The sequence below is a fragment of the Mirounga angustirostris genome, unplaced genomic scaffold (genome assembly GCF_029215605.1).
Source record: "Mirounga angustirostris isolate CCGP_5_RB_7025 unplaced genomic scaffold, mMirAng1.0.hap1 SCAF_9, whole genome shotgun sequence".
Taxonomy (NCBI): Eukaryota; Metazoa; Chordata; class Mammalia; order Carnivora; family Phocidae; genus Mirounga; species Mirounga angustirostris.
Genome location: NW_026991717.1, coordinates 4,549,987 through 4,569,737, shown reverse-complemented (window position 1 = coordinate 4,569,737; position 19,751 = coordinate 4,549,987). Strand labels below are relative to the sequence as shown.

Genomic DNA, 19,751 nt, shown 5'->3' with positions numbered 1-19,751 from the left:
AAGGGGCAGCGAGTGGAGGGAAGGGAGGTGGGCCAAAGAGGAGGGAGGGGAGGGCACCAGTCGGGGGAAGGCAAGAATGGGGTCAGTACGGCGTTGGGGGGGAGGTGTGGGGCAGGATGTGTGCCCCCGAGGTCGGAGAAAAGCTGGGAGGGCCTGCCCACCCCTCCCGAAGTGGGCAGCGCGGGTGGAAGCAGGTCAGCCGCCCGTGTGGGCGGGGCAGGCAGCCCCCTGTGGGCGGGACGGGGAGCCCGCCCCCAGTCGGGGCGGGGCGGGGGACTGCCCCCCGTGTGGGCGGGGCGGCTCAGCCCCCGTGTGGGCGGGGCGGTGCAGCCCCCGTGTGGGCGGGGCGGGGGAATGCCCCCCGTGTGGGCGGGGCGGTGCAGCCCCCCGTGGGGGCGGGACGGGGAGGCAGCCCCCCCGTGTGGGCGGGGCAATGCCCCCCGTGTGGGCGGGGCGGTGCAGCCCCCCCGTGGGGGCGGGACGGGGAGGCAGCCCCCCCGTGTGGGCGGGGCGGGGGAATGCCCCCCGTGGGGGCGGGGCGGTGCAGCCCCCCGTGGGGGCGGGACGGGGAGGCAGCCCCCCCGTGTGGGCGGGGCGGGGGAATGCCCCCCGTGTGGGCGAGGCGGTGCAGCCCCCGTGTGGGCGGGACGGGGAGGCAGCCCCCCGTGGGGGCGGGGCGGTGCAGCCCCCGTGTGGGCGGGGCGGGGGAATGCCCCCTGTGTGGGCGGGGCGGTGCAGCCCCCGTCTGGGCGGGACGGGGAGGCAGCCCCCCCGTGTGGGCGGGGCAATGCCCCCCGTGTGGGCGGGGCGGTGCAGCCCCCCCGTGGGGGCGGGACGGGGAGGCAGCCCCCCCGTGTGGGCGGGGCGGGGGAATGCCCCCCGTGGGGGCGGGGCGGTGCAGCCCCCCGTGGGGGCGGGACGGGGAGGCAGCCCCCCCCGTGTGGGCGGGGCGGGGGAATGCCCCCCGTGTGGGCGGGGCGGTGCAGCCCCCGTGTGGGCGGGACGGGGAGGCAGCCCCCCGTGGGGGCGGGGCGGTGCAGCCCCCGTGTGGGCGGGGCGGGGGAATGCCCCCTGTGTGGGCGGGGCGGTGCAGCCCCCGTCTGGGCGGGACGGGGAGGCAGCCCCCCCGTGTGGGCGGGGCGGGGGAATGCCCCCCGTGTGGGCGGGGCGGTGCAGCCCCCGTGTGGGCGGGACGGGGAGGCAGCCCCCCGTGTGGGCGGGGCGGGGGAATGCCCCCTGTGGGGGCGGGGCGGTGCAGCCCCCGTGTGGGCGGGACGGGGAGGCAGCCCCCCGTGGGGGCGGGGCATGCCCCCTGTGGGGGCGGGGCGGTGCAGCCCCCGTGTGGGCGGGACGGGGAGGCAGCCCCCCCCGTGGGGGCGGGGCGGGGGAAATGCCCCCCGTGGGGGCGGGGCGGCTCAGCCCCCCGTGTGGGCGGGACGGGGAGGCAGCCCCCCGTGGGGGCGGGGCGGTGCAGCACCCGTGGGGGCGGGGCGGGGCGGGGCGGGGCGGACGCGCACCTGTGGCTGCGCAGCAGGCGCACCAGCGCCTTGGCGATGACGCCCACCTCCGCCTTGGGCGCCAGGTGGAAGTAGAGCTGTGCCACCGCCATGACCACGGCGGCGCTGCGGCTCTGCAACAGCGGCTTCGTGTTGCGCAGCAGCAGCCGGTGGTCGGGGTCCATGACGTAGGGCTTGCGGGCGGGCAGCGCTGTGGTGGCCGCCTCCTCCGAGCCCGGGCCCTTGGCCTCATCGTCTTCCGAGCCGTAGAAGGCTTTCTCGGGGTTCTCCTCCAGCAGAGATTCCTAGGCGGAGGCGGAGACGTGGGGGAGGCAGTGGGCGCCTCCTCCCGGCAGCCCTCCCACCCACGCTGCTAGGGCCCGGGCCCACTCACGTTCTGGGTGGGGCTCAGGAACTGCGTGCGCGCGTAGCGGGTGAGCATGCTGATGATGACCACCTGGCCCCACTCCTCCACGTCGATGAGCAGGTTGCAGAGTTTCCGGTAGTTCTTGTGAATCAGGTCGATGCGCTCCGGGCAGACCTCCTCGAAGGCCATCACCACGCTGCCCGCCACCAGCTGGGGAACGGACAGTGGCAAGAGAGGGTGAACAGGAAGGGCAGAGGCCTCTGTGCCGCTCCTTCCCACCACCCATCCGTGTGTGCCCATGTACACACCGTGGTCTTGTCGGCCAGAAGCTTCTCAATGACCTCGATCAGCTGGTCCTTCTGGTCAGAATCCAAACTGAAGGAGAAAAGGTTGAGAGGGATTTGCCCCTCCCCCCATCTCCAGCCTTCCCAATATCTGCCCAAACTGTGCTCACCACCCCCACCCCAACCTTATTGGTAAAGAGGTGTGAGCTGCCACCACCACTGTCCTCCATGTCTATCAGTTCCCCAAACCATCTTAAACCATCCGAAGTATAAAAGAAGAAGGGCAATCTGCAAGACTTGGGAGAGCCTGGGGTGGGCTGGGGGCTTGGGAACCACCGCCCCCCGGAGGAGTGAATGGCTGGGTTGGGGCATACCTGTAGAGTTTAGGGATGGCATGAGCAGCTGTTTTCCGTACATAGGGTGACATGTCCGAGGCAGCTTCTTTGATGGCCAGCATCATGATGGGCACGATGATGGGCACCCGGATGCTAGAGAGGACACGCAGGGCACTGGCACGAATCAGCTGGTTGGGGTCCTAGGAGCAGAGGTGGAGGCAGAGCCCTGAGAGAGCACAGTGGCCTGATGGGAAAGGCCACGCCTATGGAACTTACTGTCTCTAGCTACCAGCAGTTCTTGCCTCCTGACCCCCTGAACCGTGGGCAAGTGCTAGGGACCTGGGAGGGACCACTTGAGGGAACTGACTCTTGGCCCCCGCTGCAGAAATCTGACACCGGAACAGTTGTGGCCATGGGTTGCTTCACTTTCAGGAAGAGTAAAAATCTTATAGAATACCTAAAGTTCCTGAAATACCTCCTGGTCTTTGGGGCGGAGTTGGGGGAGGGGGGTGTCTTTGTATTTATGCCAGAGGTGACTGCCCGCAAATTCAAACTGGCCTCCTTTCCAGAGTTCATCGTTAACACTCCTTTCCCCCAGCAACCTCCCAGAAATTGTTCTTCTTCCTCTTCCTCCACTGTTTAAAATAGACAGGTGCGTAGGCCCCTCCTCTTTGCTCCTGTTGCATCCAATACACACCCAAGAAGAGCCTTAGACACAGTACATTGCAATCATGGGAAAGCACCAGCACCAGCTGTAAATTGCTGTGAATTTTAGAGAATGGTGGACAACGGGAGAGGTGCTGGCACAAATAACGTGTAGATGCCTCCCTGATGTTCTAAAACGGGGAAAGAGAAGATCCATGAAATGACAGGGCACGATGATGGTAATCCCTGTCAAAATTCTAGAACTGATTTTTAAACACATGGTTTAGAAGCACTTATTTAAAAAGCAGCAGTCTGGGCGCCTGGGTGGCTCAGTTGGTTAAGCGACTGCCTTCGGCTCAGGTCATGATCCTGGAGTCCCGGGATCGAGTCCCGCATCGGGCTCCCTGCTCGGCAGGGAGTCTGCTTCTCCCTCTGACCCTCCTCCCTCTCATGCTCTCTCTCTCTCTCAAATAAATAAATAAAATATTAAAAAAAAAAAAAAAAAAGGAAAAAAAAAAAAGAAGAAAAAAAATAAAAAGCAGCAGTCTGTGTTTGTTTAGAGTCAAATCACATCCTAGCTACTGCTCTAACCTATTTTTTCCCCTTTTATTTGGAAACAATTATGGATTCACAGGAAGTTACTAAAAAAACCATTTTCCTTTTTGATAGGGTAACTAGACTGGTCGATACTAACACTGTGGATCTCGATTTCAGCAAGGCATTGGTGGGAGTCTTGTAGCGTTTCCTGGCTGGCCGGTTTTGATGCAGGCTTTTTGTTTCACTTAATATGTAAGCTTTTAAGAGCAGAACTCATGTCTATTTTGTCTCTGTATTTCCATAGCCCTTTGCACATGAAAGGTGTTAAGAAATTTTTCTGCTATTGAATAAGATCCTTTCTAACAAGATAAGAAAATGCCAGCTGACTGTACAGTTAGGTGGATCCACAACTTGGTAAAACAGTGTACTTGGGGAAGGTTTATTAGCAGATTGGCATCAGCCTAGAAACATGATACACCATGGGACTCAGTCTGCTGCCCTGGTCTGTGCAGCTTATCAGCATTTTGGAGGAAGACACAAAATCAAGAGGACAAGAAGAGCCTTAGACACAGTACATTGCACTCATGGGAGAGCATCAGCACCAGCACCACCTGTAAATTGCATTTTAAAAGAATTAAAATTTAGAATCACCCTGAATTGGACGCTGTGCTAAACCAATAAAATGAACTGTAATAGGGTTTCATAGGGGATTCAAGGGACCAACTGCATTAAGACCGCAGGTGGGGAGACCTAGATTATCTGACTGCCCACTGGAGGTTTGTCTGAATTGAGGCAACCACGTATGTGGGCTGCTAAGAAAGCAAACACAGTCTCAGCCTGGGTTGATAAAAAGAAGGGAGAATCCTTGATGGAAATGAATGGTTCTAGTGTATAAGCAAGCCCGGAGTCGTTAACAACAGAAGGAAAATGAGTCTTAGAGGAACACATTTATCATGTGATACCACTTACAAAACAATATTATATATTATTTAGGAATGATAAATGAGTAGTAAGAGAATGAATGCATGCGCATGAATGATAAACAGGAGAAGACACACAGGGGGCTTTGGCCGTTGATAACTTTTTCATTTCTTGTGCTTGGCGTATAGCTATTCATTATATTATTCTTTGCGCCTTTTGTGCGTCCGAAATAAATTTTTAAAAATTATAGCTATGGAGGTTTGGATAGACTATAATGCGATTATTGCTAATAGAATATAATGGTTTAAAAAAGAAGTTGTAGCTGCAGTGGAGTGACATCTTGGTCACTGGGGATGGCGGGTCAGATATGTTCTAGGGCAAGGTTGGGATGCTACAGCCCTCGGGCCAAATCTGTCTCCTGCCTTTTTTGTCAATAAAAACTTAATTGGAACCTGGCCAGGCCCACTCATTTATGGTTTCTTACACACTTCAAGGGCAAAGTTGGGTGGTTGCAGGGTTGAGGCTATGTGGCCTACAAAGCCTAAATTACTGTCAGCAGTACATAGAAAAAGGTTGCTGACCACTGTTCTAGAGAAATCATTGCATTGATTGGACTAAGGGGGCTCTGGTTTTCTAAAAGGGGAAAAGGGACAGACTGTGAAGACTGCACGTACATGTGCAAAACAACTAGAACGGTTCTTATAAAATGATTTAACCCTGATTCAAGTCAAAAGATCAGTTGCCAACGTAGATAGATCGATCCTATGGTTTTGACTTTAAAAAATTAGCCTAGCCTGATACGCAGCACAGGGATACCCAGGTGTTGCAGGTACTTGCCAGTGGCCGTGCTTGCTCCCCCGTCTCAGAGGAGCAGACCTTGTCGGCCTCTCCTGCTGGCCGTAGCACAGTGACCCAGGGCTGAGCCCGGATCTGGGCAGTCAGTTCTCAGGCTGCTCAGCAACCTCCAGAACCAGCTGGACATGACAAGGTGAGCTGGACCCTTCAGGGATGCTCTCACAGGAATGTGAACTAAATGTGTGGAAAGACTAGGGGAGTTAATGGCTGTCATCTGTGCTGAAAATGCTGAAAGGAGAGAGAACAGAATGGCAGTGATATTGGCTTCTGCATCCTTGAGCTAGACTGGCCAGAAAAGCACGCAGTGGGGACTAGCACGCATGCATGTCATGTGCAAAACAAAAGGTGACAATATTCAGTTTAAATAGCATGAGGGGATTCAGCCCCCCGCACCATTCCTACTGCCCCTTCCCTTAGATGATTTCTTTTCTTTTCTTCCCTAGGGAGGGGGAGAAATGGGGGGCGAGGGACAGAGGGAGATGGAGAGGGAGAATCCCAAGCAGGCTCCCCACTGAGTGCAGAGCCCGACTACATGGGGCTTGATCTCATGACCTGAAATCATGAGCTGAGCCGAAACCAAGAGTCAGAAGCTCAACCGACTGAGCCACCCAGGCGCCCCCAGGTGATTTCAATTTCTACATGCCTCCAAGAGCCTTTCAGTACAACAGACGTGATCCAGTCTCTAAAAGTGGGTATTTTGCATTCACTGGGGCATCTAAGACAAGTCAACTACTTCTGGTGCTAAACCGAAGAACTATCAACCTTGGGGCACCAGGGTGGCACAGTAAGTTAAGCCTCGGACTCTTGGTTTCTGCTCAGATCATAATCTCAGGGTCCTGGAATCAAGCCCCGCACTGGGCTCCCTGCTCAGCGGGGAGTCTGCTGGAGATGCTCTCTCCCTCTCCCTCTGCCCCTCCCGCTCACGCTCTCTATCTCTCTAAAATAAATAAATTTGGGGCGCCTGGGTGGCTCAGTTGGTTGGGCGACTGCCTTCGGCTCAGGTCATGATCCTGGAGTCCCGGGATCGAGTCCCACATCGGGCTCCCTGCTCGGCGGGGAGTCTGCTTCTCCCTCTGGCCCTCCCCCCTCTCATGTGCTCTCTCTCTCTCAAATAAATAAATAAAATCTTTTAAAAAAATAATAATAAAAATAAATAAATAAATTTTTAAAAAAGAAGAAAGAAGAAGAACGATCACCTTGTTTCAACTCTAGAGGAATGACCTGTTGTACTGAACTCACTGGAAATGGACAGTCGTGTTTATGGCTATGGCGTCTGCGCTGACTTTTGAACCCAAACCCCGTGTTTGAGGCAGCTCTCCTACAGGGTAAACTTTGTTGTTTTCCTCTGGGTAGAGCTCATTTGTTTTCAACAAACGCTTTTGTCCTCCGTACCAAGTTCCAAAGTCATTGCTCCCCACAGAAACCCAGACTAGGAGCCCCAGCCGGAGCCAAGGCTGTGACCCGCAGGGGCGAGGAACCAGGTCAGCGCGCCCTCAGAGTCCTGTCTTAAGGAGGTGGACTTCTGCCTGGCTGCGGGCCACCGTTCCTTTACCCCAGTGGGTGAGGGAGCCCAGGGCTCTCCACGTTCAGGGGCTCGAGTGGCTCCTGTTAGCGACAGCCATTGCCCCAGGCTCCTCCTCAGAGGAGGACATGGTCCCTGGGCCCCCACTCCATGTCTCATGCCCCTTCTGAGCTGGCCTCCACCCTCTGAGGGTCCCGCTGGTGCTCTTCTCTGATGCGGACCCTCCCCACGCTAGGCAGGTAGGAACGGGTCTCCAGGCTGTTCCCCCAGGCACCGGCCTCTCCCTGGGCCTGCGACTCCAAGCCAGCGTCCACAAGCCCCGGGCGCCAGGGAGGCAAACTGCGGCTCTGACCTTGAGGCCCCGTTGGAAGGTGGAGATGGACAGCAGGGCCAGGTCCTGTTGCTCTTCGGCGTAGCGCACCAGGTACACGTAGACAAGCTTCTTCACCTGCGGAGAGCGGGTTTCTCAGCGGGACTGGCGGCCCCCCCCCCCCGAGATGTGGTCGCCTGGCCGGCTGTGGTCGCGCGGACAGATGCTTCCAGAGCGGGGAGAGCGTCCCCACTGTGCCCCGGGTCCTTCAGTCGGACCCACGTCTGGTTCAGGGACATACAAACAGTGTCTTCTCCCGAACCGAGGGCATTCTGAGCAAGTCAGGCCCCCGGGGGCTGGATTGTTCTCTTCCTCACCCCAAGCAGCGGGAGTTTATTCCTGATGGAGGTGGGCGTGGGAGATCCCTCCCTGGGGGGTGCTCACCTCTATGTTCTTGCAGGCCACGTTCTTCACCACAGCAGGAAACAGGTCTGAGGCATTCTTTCCCCGGGCGATCATCTGGGTGGGGGGGTCAAGGGAGGGGGAGGAAGAGGGAGGAGGCCCACACTTATTAGGGGAAGGTCCACAAGGAGCCAAGGAGAGCTGCTCTTTGATCCCTGCCCACCAGGCCTCCACCCCGAGGACCCCCTTCCCCACTCACGGCCACAATCCTCTTCATGGCCTCCAGCTTGAGGGAATCCTTGTTGGTGTCTAGCATCTCCTTCAGGTCGTCATGCCTGGTGGGTCAGGGAGACAGAGGAGGTCAGCAGAGGGGACGAGGGTGGGGGTGGACCCAGGCAGAAAACAGCGACATGGGCAGGGGACTGGGGGTCAGGAGAAACGTGGGCCAGCCCATGGTACAGGTTGAATTGGGTCCCCCTCAAAAAAGATAACGTTGAAGTCCTAACCCCTAGAACCCCAGAATGTGGCCCTCTGGAAACTGAGTTGCGGCAGTTGTAATTAGGAGGAAGTCACACTGGAGTAAGGCTGACACAGTATTTCTGGTGTTCTAAGAAGACAGCGATGTGGAGAGAGACACAGGGAGAATGCCAGGTGAAGACAGAGGATTGGAGTGAGCCAGCTACAAGTCAAGGAACACCAGGGATTGCCAGGAAGCCACCAGAAGCCAGGAAGGGGTGAGGAAGGATCCCCCAACAGGTTGCAGAGGGAGCATGGCCCTGCCGACACCTTGATTTTGGACTTCTAGCCTCTGGCTCTGTGACACAATACCTTTGTCGTCCTAAACCACCCGCTCTGTGGTTCAGCTATACTTTGTTACAGCGGCCCTAGGAAACCCATACAGCTGGGGACCTAGAGCCAGAAGCCACGAGGAAAGGTTTGGGGTGGGAAAGGTATGGACCCCGCCCAGAAAATGGCCCGTTGGAGAGATGGGAAGGATCTGGATCCAGTGGAAAGGTGTCGGTGTCCAAAGAGGAGCAGGATGTCCTTGCCCCAGCCCAGGTGTGTTCCCAGGCCCGGACTCCACAGACTGATCTAACTCCGAGGACTGGAGGGGTCCCAGGCGCTCCAGAATCTATTGAGATTTTGGCCTCAGCACAAAAGCCAGAGTTATCACTTAACATTCAACAGTGATTCCAGGAAGTTATAAAACCCTCCTGGGAGAAATAAATGAAGATTTGAATACATGACCCCCTGCACACAGCTGAAGGGAGGAGAGGTAGTCCTCAGGCCAATACATAAATTTCATGCAATGTCCAATGAAATTTCAGTGAAGGCATTTTGTCAGACTTCCTAAAGTGGCAACAAAATTTGCCTGGAGAAAAAAAAAAAAATGAATATGTTAAGAACTCCAGAGAATAGTTTGGGGAAAGAAGAGAACAATGGAGCGATGACAGACAACTTACCCTCTAGGAGCTCCAAACCCCAAACAGGCAATGACAAAAACTCCCTGGTACCAGGTTAAAAATAGAAAGTCAAAGGTCACAGGGGGCAATTTTATAAATGGATCTAAACTGATACATTAGGAACAAGTAACTCGCTAGCGGAAGGACGAACCCTTTCTTAGAAGGAAGAACCCTTTCTTCCCGTACATAAACGCGGCTGGGACACGTCCTCGGCGGCAAAGGATTGAACTTGTACACGTGTCTCGGACCAAAATAAACCCCCCATCTGCAATTAATCGTGAAATGATTTTTAAATATGGAAGTGGAAGGGGAAATTTTTATTTTCAAGGTCATAAAATTATCAGTAACCAGATGGCTAAGGTTTAATTTTTTTTTAAATAACTTTGGTTTATAAAACTAAATTTAAGGAAGAAACAAATAGGGCAAGTGTATTTGTTTGCTAGGGCTGCCGTAACAAAGTACCACACATCGGGTGGCTTAAACAACCTAAATTTATTTTCTCACAGTTTTAGAGATGGTGTCAGCGGGCATGGTTTCTTCTGAGGCCTCTGTCCTTGGCTTGTAGACGGCTGTCTTCCTGTATCTGCACATGGTCTTCCCCCTGTGCATCCTGTGTCCAAATTTCCTCTTCTTATAAGGACACCAGTCAGACTGCTTTAGGGCCCTAATGACCTCATTTTAACATAATCACCTCTTTAAAGACCCCTTCTCCAAATACAATCATATTCTGAGGTACTGGGGGTTAGGACTTCCACATAGGAATTTGAAGGGCACACAATCCAGCCTATAATAGCAACAGAAAGGAAAATATTGGGGATATGGCAAATAAAAATTTAATATTCAAAATAAAGTACTGATACCAATTTAAGGTTTATATCCAGCATTCACGGTCAGGGCTACTGCAAGCATATCCACCATCTGCTTATCCCTCCAAGTAGACATAGCCCTGAGCTGTTGCTCCCCATTCCATGAGTGGAATATAGTCTGGTATTCTTTGGCCAGGTACCCTTCTGCAGTGAACAACCTGCCCAACCATACTCAGAGGTCTAAGGGCTGGTGGTCAAAGAAGTGAACAGAGAACTATGAATAAACTCATAGAAAAAATGTGTCTATACACAGCTGATACAGCTGTGGGACAACTGATGTGCTCATGTATTGCCAAAATGGTTCCAAAATGTGGTGAGCAGCGATGTGTGGGGTCCTGCACAGTTCTCTCATCTCCCAGATGATACTCTGATAACCCACAGCTTTCAACCCAGGCAGGAGAACACAGTCTAGAAAGGTATCACCAATGGTGGAAATTAAAAAGCAGTGAAACATTTAGAAACAACAGAAAATCAGAAATGAGAGGGAGCAGTGATAGCAGGGAAGAGCGCGACGGTAGTCACAGACGGGCAAACGGGAGGCTGATGCTGAGAGATGAGTAAGCGACGAAAGCTCAGAGGAGGAGAAAAACCGACATGACACATGCCTAGTCCTCGGGCTGCATTCTGCACAAATGCCTGAGTGCCTACATACATTCAGAAAGGACGGAAGCGGTGCTAAGAAATGGATGTTCCGAGGGGTTTAGGAAGTGTCTTTCCTGAACAGATTTTCTGATGGAAAGCGAAGTAGAAAGATGATGTTTTCCAGAACACAGAGGACTTGCTAGCTGTCAGAAGAAGGCAGAAGATGTCCAGCCCCAGCCATGTTGATCTAAAATTCTCTCACTTGAGGGATGCCCCCCAAATCAGAGGATCCTCTCACTCTCCCAAACACAAATCAGGTGGTCAATTCCTAAGGGGCAGAGCTCAGGACAACGGGGGTATAGAAAGAGGGACAGACCATGCAGCCGGGCCTGGGCAGCACCAGGGCTGCGAGGAGAATGAAAGCCGGGCACCCCCATCCCCAGTGGACAAATGCACACCACTGAACTGCCGGGTTCCTCCACACATACACCTCACGGTCAACTCACCTACACACCCCAATACCCCCACCAACACCAGCACCATCCACACATGCCACAGACACTCCCGTATGTCCCCTGCAGACTCACCTGCGCCCCAGACAGCCCCACAGACGTACCCACACCCCCAGACACACCTGTTCCCCCACAGACACACCTGCGCCCCAGACATCCTCAGATCCCCACATCCCCACACCCCCACAGACACACCGCATAGATATATCCACCACCCCAGACACATTCGCACCCCCAGACACACACGATTCCTATATAAACCCACACACGCCCACACATGCCCCCTGCAGACACACACCCACCGCCCCCAGAGAAACCAACAGTCACAGACACATACCTCACATTCAGACACTTCCCACAAACACACTCTCCACGCATACGCCCACATACCCACCAGCACACACCTCACCTAGACGCCCGCAGACCCACACACATCCCCACCAGACCCCTCCGTTCTCCCCCACGCCCTCATCTGCACACGCACAAGCCACGCAGTGCACCCCCCCCACGCACACTCCCCCCCCAACATGCACCACGTACACACACACCCTTGGGACTAGACTGGCACTCTGTCTCATTCCCCAGTGCCCCGTGGGCTCCTAGTTGAGATTCCGGAGGATGGATTAGGCTTCTAGGATCAAACACGCGCAGCCTCACGGATCCTCCAGCCTCCCTCTGAGGGGTCAGCCTGTGGTGACCTCACCGGGAGCAGTCGGAGTTCGCCCGGCCTCTTTAACTCTGGGTGTTCTCTAAAGCACACTTCCTCACACCCGGCTGCCCTCACCACTCCTAGAAATGCCACAGGCCCTTGTCAAATGCACACGCGCCGGGGCATCGCGGCAGCGCCCACACGACCCCCCCCTCCCCGGCTCTGCGGGCTCTGGGCCCCGGCACAGGGGACCTGAGAGAGCGGAGGGACTGTGGGTATAGCCCAGGCGGGCTTGTTAAATGCCGCCCCGGGTCCCACGTCTTCACGGCACCAGCTTGTGTGCCCAAGAGCGAGAGGAAGCAAGGGGTACACAGCGACGCCCCAAAGCCAGGAAACACTAGCCTCCCGTGGTCAGATCGTCTTACACCGCATTCACTCTGACCCCCGGCCCGGCCTGAGGGCCTGTCCAGCGGGCCAGCCAGGGCGCAGAATGTGCCACTGAGGCCAGACGTGCTCACCTCCCTCTCCTCGCCACCAGAATCCCAAACTCTGCGCCTTTGCCCGTCTCCCAATCTCCCCCAGAGCCCACTTTAGCCAGGACCCGGGAGGGGGGAAGGTCAAGGTGGGACCACAACACTATCGTCCTCCCCAGAGAGCTGCTGGAGTTAAGTTCACCCCCCTCATACCCTCAGCCCCCACACTGTGCCCCTGACCCGCCCTCCGCACCCTAAATCCCAGCCTCATCCCCCTCCTGAGGAGCTGGGACTTGGAAGAGCCTGAGCTGAGGGCAGCCGCCACCCACTGCTTGTCTTCCCGGCATCGGGGTGAGGGTCCCTGGGAGTTCCTCTGTACCTTAGCGGCTGGCTCTGGCTCTGGCCAGGCTCTGGGCAAGGTCCTTCCAGGGACGCTTCAGGGGATGTGTCTTCCGCCGGGGCCTGCAGCCACCGCAGCTCCTCAGGCTGTAAGGCCTGGTACCAGGGTGGGGGCCCGCCTTCAGGGGCCAGCACGGGGCTGGCGGCCTCCTGGTCAGCCCCACAGGCCCCTCTGCCCCCTGGCCTCCCAACGGCCCCCGGGAGCTGCAGGAATCGCTGCATGGGGCACCAGGTCCTGCTCTGAGATGAGACTGAGCTGACCGGGGAGCTGGGGATGCCTGTCGCTGTCCTAGATGGCCCGCCCCCGAAACTCAGAAACCAGACACTGGCAGGGAAGGAGGCTCCAGTTTCCTTTTCACTGCTCAGAGACAGGACTCAAGAGGCGATGGAAGGTAGGGACTGGGGACTAAGCCACCCCAACCTCTGGCCAGGGGGCGAGGGGGTCAGGGGAGAGCTGATCCAGACAGAGGTGAGGGACGCCCTCCTCACCTCCACTCTCTGGCCACATCTAGACCTCTGCCTCCCCAGAACTGCTCTTCCTCAGAAATCCAGTATACCTCCTGTCCACTCTGACCCGAACCCAGAACCAGTTCCTCGATTCCTTCCTTCCTATCAGCCTTCTCTGATCTCTACTTCCTCCCTCCCTGGCCTAGGCCCCCCTGGGGCCTCCAGCTGCTCTCTCACTCACACCCCTGGCCCTCCTATCCAGGTTGCCCCTACCCTGCCAGGAGGAGTTGGCTCTTTTCGCTCCATTTCAGACCCCCTCCAAGCGCCTCAAATCCCCACCCACAGCCTTGCTCTCCTGCTCTTAGGACTTGGCCACCTGCTTCTCACAGAGAATGAAAGGCCTCAGACAAAATCCCCTGCACCTCCCAAACACCTGCCTCTCCTCTCCTCCTGCCCTCCTCCCCCTGGGCAGCAATCCTCCTCAAAGCCAGCTCGGTCCTCCCACCCAGCTCCGAATGCCTCCGCCTCCCCCCCATCACCCAGGGGGCCCTGTGCCTTCAGTTCCCTTCAGCCTCCCCCACACTGCTGGCTCCTTCCCACCAGCAGTTAGACTTGCTCTTCCATCCTGATAATAAACAAAAATAACACAAATAACACAAACCTTCTTGAACTAATGATCTCCTCCAGCAACTCTTTTTTTTTTTTCTCTCCCCTTTACAAACTTCCGGGAAGCAAATTCCCCATTCGCTGTGTTTTATTTATTCACCTCTTATTTGCTCCTCTACTCACTTTCACCTGGTTTTAGACGCTGATAAGAATTTAGGGCTGAGGGGCCATGATGTCTGCAACTTACATGGCTCAGCCAAAACTATTTATGGCTAGAGGGTTATATAAAACATATATGGTATAATGTCAACAGTGGTTGGATCTAGGTGGAGGGTATTCATGTATTCCTTGTAGCGCACACCCAATTTTTCTGTACGTTTAACACTGTTCATAATAGAATGTTGGGGAAAAATAATCCAGCTCCCCCTCTTCTGACTTTGCCAGACTTGTCCCCCAGGACAGGAGGTGGGGAGTAGAGCAGGGCGGGGTTGACCTGCTCTTTGTCAAACCAACGGTCATGATTTCTTTCCCTTGTTTGAGTTGACCTTGCTGATCACGTCCTCCTTCTCGAAACCACATTCTGTTTTCCTTCTCTCTTTGGTTTACTTTTTTTCAGTCACCTTGAAACACTTTCCCCCTGCATTCTTTAGGGTTCATCTCTGTGAGCTGTCTGAACTCATTTCATATACTCTCCCTGGGTTATCTTAACTTCCTTCTGTGGCTTTGATTAATACATATATGTTAATAATCTCTCCTGGAACCCAAATCCTAAGATCCAGCTACCTCCCAGGCTTGAATATCCCTCAGAGTTTACAATTTCAGCCTGTCAAAAGCAGGGCTCAACATTATTTTCACCAATTTTCTTGTAACCCCTTTATTTCCAATCACTCTGTATGGTGCTACCATCTATCCAGTTACAAGAAATAGTAACCTGAGTATTATCCTTATCTTCTCCCCCCAGTTAATCATCAGGTTTGTGACTTCTACCGCCTCAACAGTCCTCAAATCCTCTGCCCCTCCCACAGGCTAAACCACCCTCATGTCCCCCTCCCCCAACTTCAACACGCCCTCGTCTCCTGCTCAAACCAGCACACCCCCCGGTCTCTTCTCCACAATCCAGCCTAGAATCCTTCTAAAATGCAAATCTGCTGTCACCTGCTCAGAACCCGTCAGCTCCTTGGCATCTTCCCACCCTCATTTCTGGTCGCTCCAGGGGCTTGCACAGCGATTCGGGCCATATTGTATTATTAGCACCTACAAAACCTGTGACTTGGCCACCTCCCTACAAGCTCCTTCCTCCGCCTGGAACATCTCTCCCTCTCCCCTCTCCCCGTCCTCCAGGGCCAGGGACCAGCTCCTCGCACCCCTCCGACGCTCCCACAACACGGATTCTTCCTCTGTGCTCCCCTCTAGAGCAACTAGAGGACGAGGACCAAGGGCCGTCTCAGGTTCACGCCTGTATTCACAGTCACGAGGATGAGAATGGACACGGCAGCCCCTTACAAATGCTTGTTTCAGGATTTACAAATAAACGAAAGAAGCCACGAGTGAGCCAAAGGTGGGGGGCGGGGGGAGTGGGAAGTCCAGGTGGGGCTGAACTCCAGGGGCAAGGAGGGAAGCGGGAGTGTGTGAGCGCGGGCGTGGGGCCAGAATGAGGGAAATGGATTTGCAGGAGGGGCCGGGCCTGGGAGGTTCCGAGGGCACACGCAGGGCCGGCCTCCCCAGACAGGCCCCAGGCTCCAGCTCACCGACGCGGACCCCTCCCCCGCGATCTTCGGGAGCCGGCTGGCCCCGCGCGATAAAGGCGGCGAACCTGTAGTGCAAACCCACGAACTGCGGGCACGCCCGGGGCGGGAGGGTCGCCCCCGCCCCCGACGGCCTGCAGCCCCTCCCCGGGTCCCGGCCGGGCCCTGGCGCGGGGGACCCGGGCGCCCGGGCCCGGCCGCGGCGGGAGGGGGCAGGGCGGGCTTCCGGTCCGCGAGGCCGGGGCGCTGTCCATGGTGCCGGCGCGCCGCGGGCTCCCTCACCGCTTGTAGTCGGAGGAGAAGATGCCGCCGCTCGCCGGGTCGTGGCCGTACTCGGGCTCCCCGGGGCCGGCGGAGCCGCCCTTGTCCTCGCCGTAGGCGGGGGCGGCCGACATGGGGCGGCCGGGGAGAGCGCTTCGCCGGGGCGGAGGCTGGGGCCGAGGAAGCGAGCGCAGGCCGGGCTCCGCAGAGGCCGCAACCTGCGCGAGCAGAGGCAGCGCGCGGATTTATCAATCAGGGCCGCGCGGCGAGGCTCTTAAAGGCACCGGCGCCTGAGGTTGGGGGGCGTGTCCGCGGAGGGGCGGGGCTGCGCCCCAGGGGCTGGCCCCGCCCGCATCCCTCGGAAATCCCCGCCCCCTTTCCCCTCCCCGTGAGGGATCCTCCTGTCCTTTAGAGGGACCCAGATTCCGGGTCGGGGGGTGGGTGGAGGCCTCTGGACTGAGGGTGGGACAGCCTTCCGGGAGAGGCAGAGCGCCTTCCCTCACCCTCCCGACCACAGGGTCTCAGTGGAAGGGCCTCTAGGGGCTCCGCTCATTCCAGACACGACCACGGATGCTCCCCCGCGCGGTGGAAGGAAAGCCGGGGACTGAAGAGGGGGCTGTGTTACAGTGCTGGGGGTCCTAGAGCGGGAAGGAGGCACAGCACCCAGAGACCCGCTTCAGAGACCAAAGACGCTCTCTCTCCCAGCTCCATCTTTCCTACAAAATCTGGGCCCCTTGGATGGTGTCTTGGTTTCTCCTGGACGTGACAGAATTTAAGGAGGTTTGGTCCATGGGAGGAGACTGCAGCAGGCTGCAGGCAGAGAAATGGAGACTGAATAGAAGGGATAGTGAACCCCGAATTCATCTTTGCAAAAACAGTTTAATGACCATTTCTGAAGCCCCCATGCACACTCAGGAGGACATAAGATCACACCTAGTCCACAGTCAAATTCATGTCCACCGACACCTAGGAAGGAAGGGAGAGAGGGAAGAGGCTGGGTTAAGGTCTGGTGTGACAGCCAGGACTCCTGGATCATGTGAGGCCTCCAGCTCAGTTTCCAAGGCCCGAAGTACCCCCAAGGAAAGACGGCCTGGATCTAGAGAGAAAGTAGCGACCAGGTTTTGGGAAAGGGGTGAGATCTAGTTGGGCCCGACTTTGGGGCATTGGGTTGGATAGCTGCTGTCTCTTGGCTGGGCTTGGAGGAGGAGGTGAGGAGGGCTTGACTTGGAGAGCCAGAGTTCATAGGCCTGAGTCTTGATCTATAGACTAGGATCCCAATGTCTCCAGAACCAGAATTTGTGGGCCTGGGTGTAAACGGACAGGGCCCAGAAAGATGGCTCCCTAGGTAGGTTCCACTGGGGGAGTGGAATGGGGGTTAACAAGGACCAGGGCAGCGCCTGGGTTTGGAAGTCGGTAGGCCGAAGGAAATAGATGTGCTCAAGATCTGTGAGCTGGGGTCTTCCTGGAGTGGGCCCAAAAGAGTTTCAGAGAAGTGGAACGTCGAAGAGTTGGCAGGCCTAGTTTGCTTCTGGGTGCTTTGGGTTTGGCAGAGTAAAATGGATCTTGAGTTTGAGGAACAAGGCGGGGAGGGAAAGTATGAATTTTGCAGCACTTTGGTTAGCTGCATTTGTTAACTGGCTCCGGAGGCGGAGGCGGGGTGGGGTCGCGCTTGGGTAACTGAGCCGCACCGAGCCAATAGGACTGCCATCTATTTGCAGGGGGTCCAGGGTGGGCCCGGGGCCGAGCAGACGCAGCGCCAAGTGCACGCAGTTGCTGCGCGTGGGGTGATAGGGGGGCGGGTCCGCGTCCATGGCCTCGCGCGCACGGGGCTCCTGAGCCGCGCGGTCAACGCCGCCACGTCTACGCAGCACGCGCCAGAGCGAGCGGGAGCGCAGCCGCGGCGCTGCCCCTGTTTGGAGACAGTGCCTTCGCAGGAGCACAGAAACGCGCGAGGCCCTTGGCCGGCGACATTCCTGCCTGCAGGGATGGCCCAACCGGTGCAGATCAGAGCCGGGTTAGGTCCTGTGACCCTAGCCCCGTGATCCTGCTCCCAAATCTCCCAGGAGCTGGGAGATGGTGCCCAAGCGCCCTTCTTCAGAGAGCCGCACCTCCAGCCTGGGACCTGCAGTTTTCATTCTCGTGTGCCCCACCCACTGGTGGCGCAGGGCTGGGATGGGCAGCCTCTCTTCGCAGACTAGGGCCGGTGTCTCAGCCGGAGATGCTCACCTCCAAAGTGGATGATCTCCCGTGGCCGCAGTCCACGCCTACGTGGGCCCCGCACCAGCGTCCAGTGGGGGACAACAGCCTGAACAGGAAGAGGTCTCCTGGCTCAGGCTCCTTGCCCTCCAGCTCCGCCGCCTCGAAGTGCTAACCCAGGAACGCCTCAGAGAGGAAGAACTTAATGGTGCTGACTGCCCCCGTCAGGACCTAAGAGGAAACAGGGACCCGACCCCTGGGCGTCTGCGCAGGCCGGGATGAAGGGCGAGCCAGTTCCTTCCCCTGGGCATCGGGTCAGCTGGGCCTCCCGGGGCTCAAGGAGACCTGGCCTGGGGCCAGGCTTCACTAGCCCACCCGTGCCTCCGTGTGCTGAACTCCAGAGGCCTGGACATCACGGATAAACCCTGCCCCGAGCCACCACTAAGAACCCCTCAGTTCCCAGCAACTGGGACCCCCTTCTCAGCCAACGTTTTCTTCTCATCCTGAATTCCAACCTTCCCATTCTCTTCCCCCTACTCCCAGCACCCCTTCCTGAACCATCTCCCATCTTGCCATTCCCTGGAGGCAACACCGGGGACTTGCGTGTACCCGAGTTGAGCAGAGTCCTGAAGAAACAGAAACCTGAGTGACATCTGGACCCAAGGCAAGCATCTCCTCCCAAGACTGAGTGGACTAAGTCCCCTCCAACAGCCTCGGCAGCAAACATCTATTGAGCAGAGGCTTATGAGATGCTTAATACAATTCTACAAGAGAGGTACAGTATCCCTGTTTGCAGGTTAAGGAAACTGAGGCTGAGGTTCTCCATTGCCAGAGTGCACACAGCTCTGGGTCTGGCCACCTTTACCTCCCTTTCCTCTATAAGGAAGTAAGAAGCCCCTTTAGTTCAGGTTTGTCCTGTCACTGGGAACAGAGCGCTTTGGGTGGGGACTTGGAAAGATGGCCTCCTGGGCCGTGCCGGAGATGTGGTCGGAGACAGTGCCCCGGAAAGAAGGTGAAAATAGAGCCTGTTGAGCACTGACCAACCCCAGGCTGGCAGAGGACCTGGGAGAAAGAAGCGGCCCACCACCCCCGGGTCTCTGGGTATCTTTGATGGAAGGGAGGGGCTTGACTCCAGCGGTTTTGACAGCAGATGTGCACATGAGGAGCGGGGCTGCCCAAGTCCGAGCGGCAGAGTGCTAACCACTGGGTGCCTGCGCCTCTCCCATCCCCGACACTCGTGTGGCCTTCCTGGCTCTCATCTCCAGTCTCCTCTACTTACTCCTGGTGAATCTTATTTTCCCAGACTGGAAGCTGTGGGAGACTCAGGTGACCAACTCATCCCAGTTTGCCTGGAACTTCCCAGGTTTTAAAATTGGAAGTTGCACATCCCGAACCCAGGAAAGCCTGGATGGTCACCCCCTTCCACGTCCTTTGACTTAAGGAGACCAGTCAGGTGCACAGCCCTTTGGCCTTTGGTCATGCTCTCTGGCAATGCACCAAGTAGGGCGGGCACCTTGCTTCCTGCTTCCTCTCCCCCCCGCCTTTATCATTAGGCCAAGTCGTGGTCACAGCTATACCCTGGGCCTGTTGGGGCAGCAAGCATCCCACCTGGGGAGAAAAGCTGAGGACTTCTGCTCCAGTTACCTGGGATGTGAGTTCATCTAGAGAGAAAAAAAACACAAACCAGCTATCACCACCTGGCTGCTGAGGGGGGAGGGTTCTAGCCCTCGCCCCTCCACCTGTATTGCCCAGCGCTGTGCGCTCTGGGGGGGGGGGGGGGGGGGGGGAGGGAACTGTCAATGCATGGCTGTGAATTTGTTTGCCCCTGAGTCCGCAGTCCTGGACACAGGACTGGGATTCAAATCCTGGCTGAGTCAC

At 56.9% G+C, this 19,751-nt stretch overlaps 1 protein-coding gene across 5 annotated transcripts in view; it reads right to left on the bottom strand.

Moving 5' to 3' along the window:
* The window catches only part of AP3B2 (adaptor related protein complex 3 subunit beta 2), a 62,352-nt gene that overhangs the window by 15,442 nt on the left and 27,159 nt on the right, over positions 1-19,751 (bottom strand). For 4 of the 5 annotated variants that reach the window (XM_064569820.1, XM_064569827.1, XM_045901843.3 and 1 more), the window contains exons 1-8: positions 15,699-15,999; positions 7,934-8,009; positions 7,717-7,791; positions 7,315-7,410; positions 2,522-2,682; positions 2,172-2,238; positions 1,891-2,073; positions 1,518-1,801 (exon numbers count right to left, since the gene is read on the bottom strand). In XM_064569820.1, the coding sequence (XP_064425890.1) occupies positions 1,518-1,801; positions 1,891-2,073; positions 2,172-2,238; positions 2,522-2,682; positions 7,315-7,410; positions 7,717-7,791; positions 7,934-8,009; positions 15,699-15,811 (1,055 nt within the window). In that variant the 5' untranslated portion in view covers positions 15,812-15,999. Of the gene's footprint in view, positions 1-1,517; positions 1,802-1,890; positions 2,074-2,171; positions 2,239-2,521; positions 2,683-7,314; positions 7,411-7,716; positions 7,792-7,933; positions 8,010-15,698; positions 16,000-19,751 lie in introns of those variants that run through there. The other variant, XM_064569821.1, reaches the window with a different exon arrangement.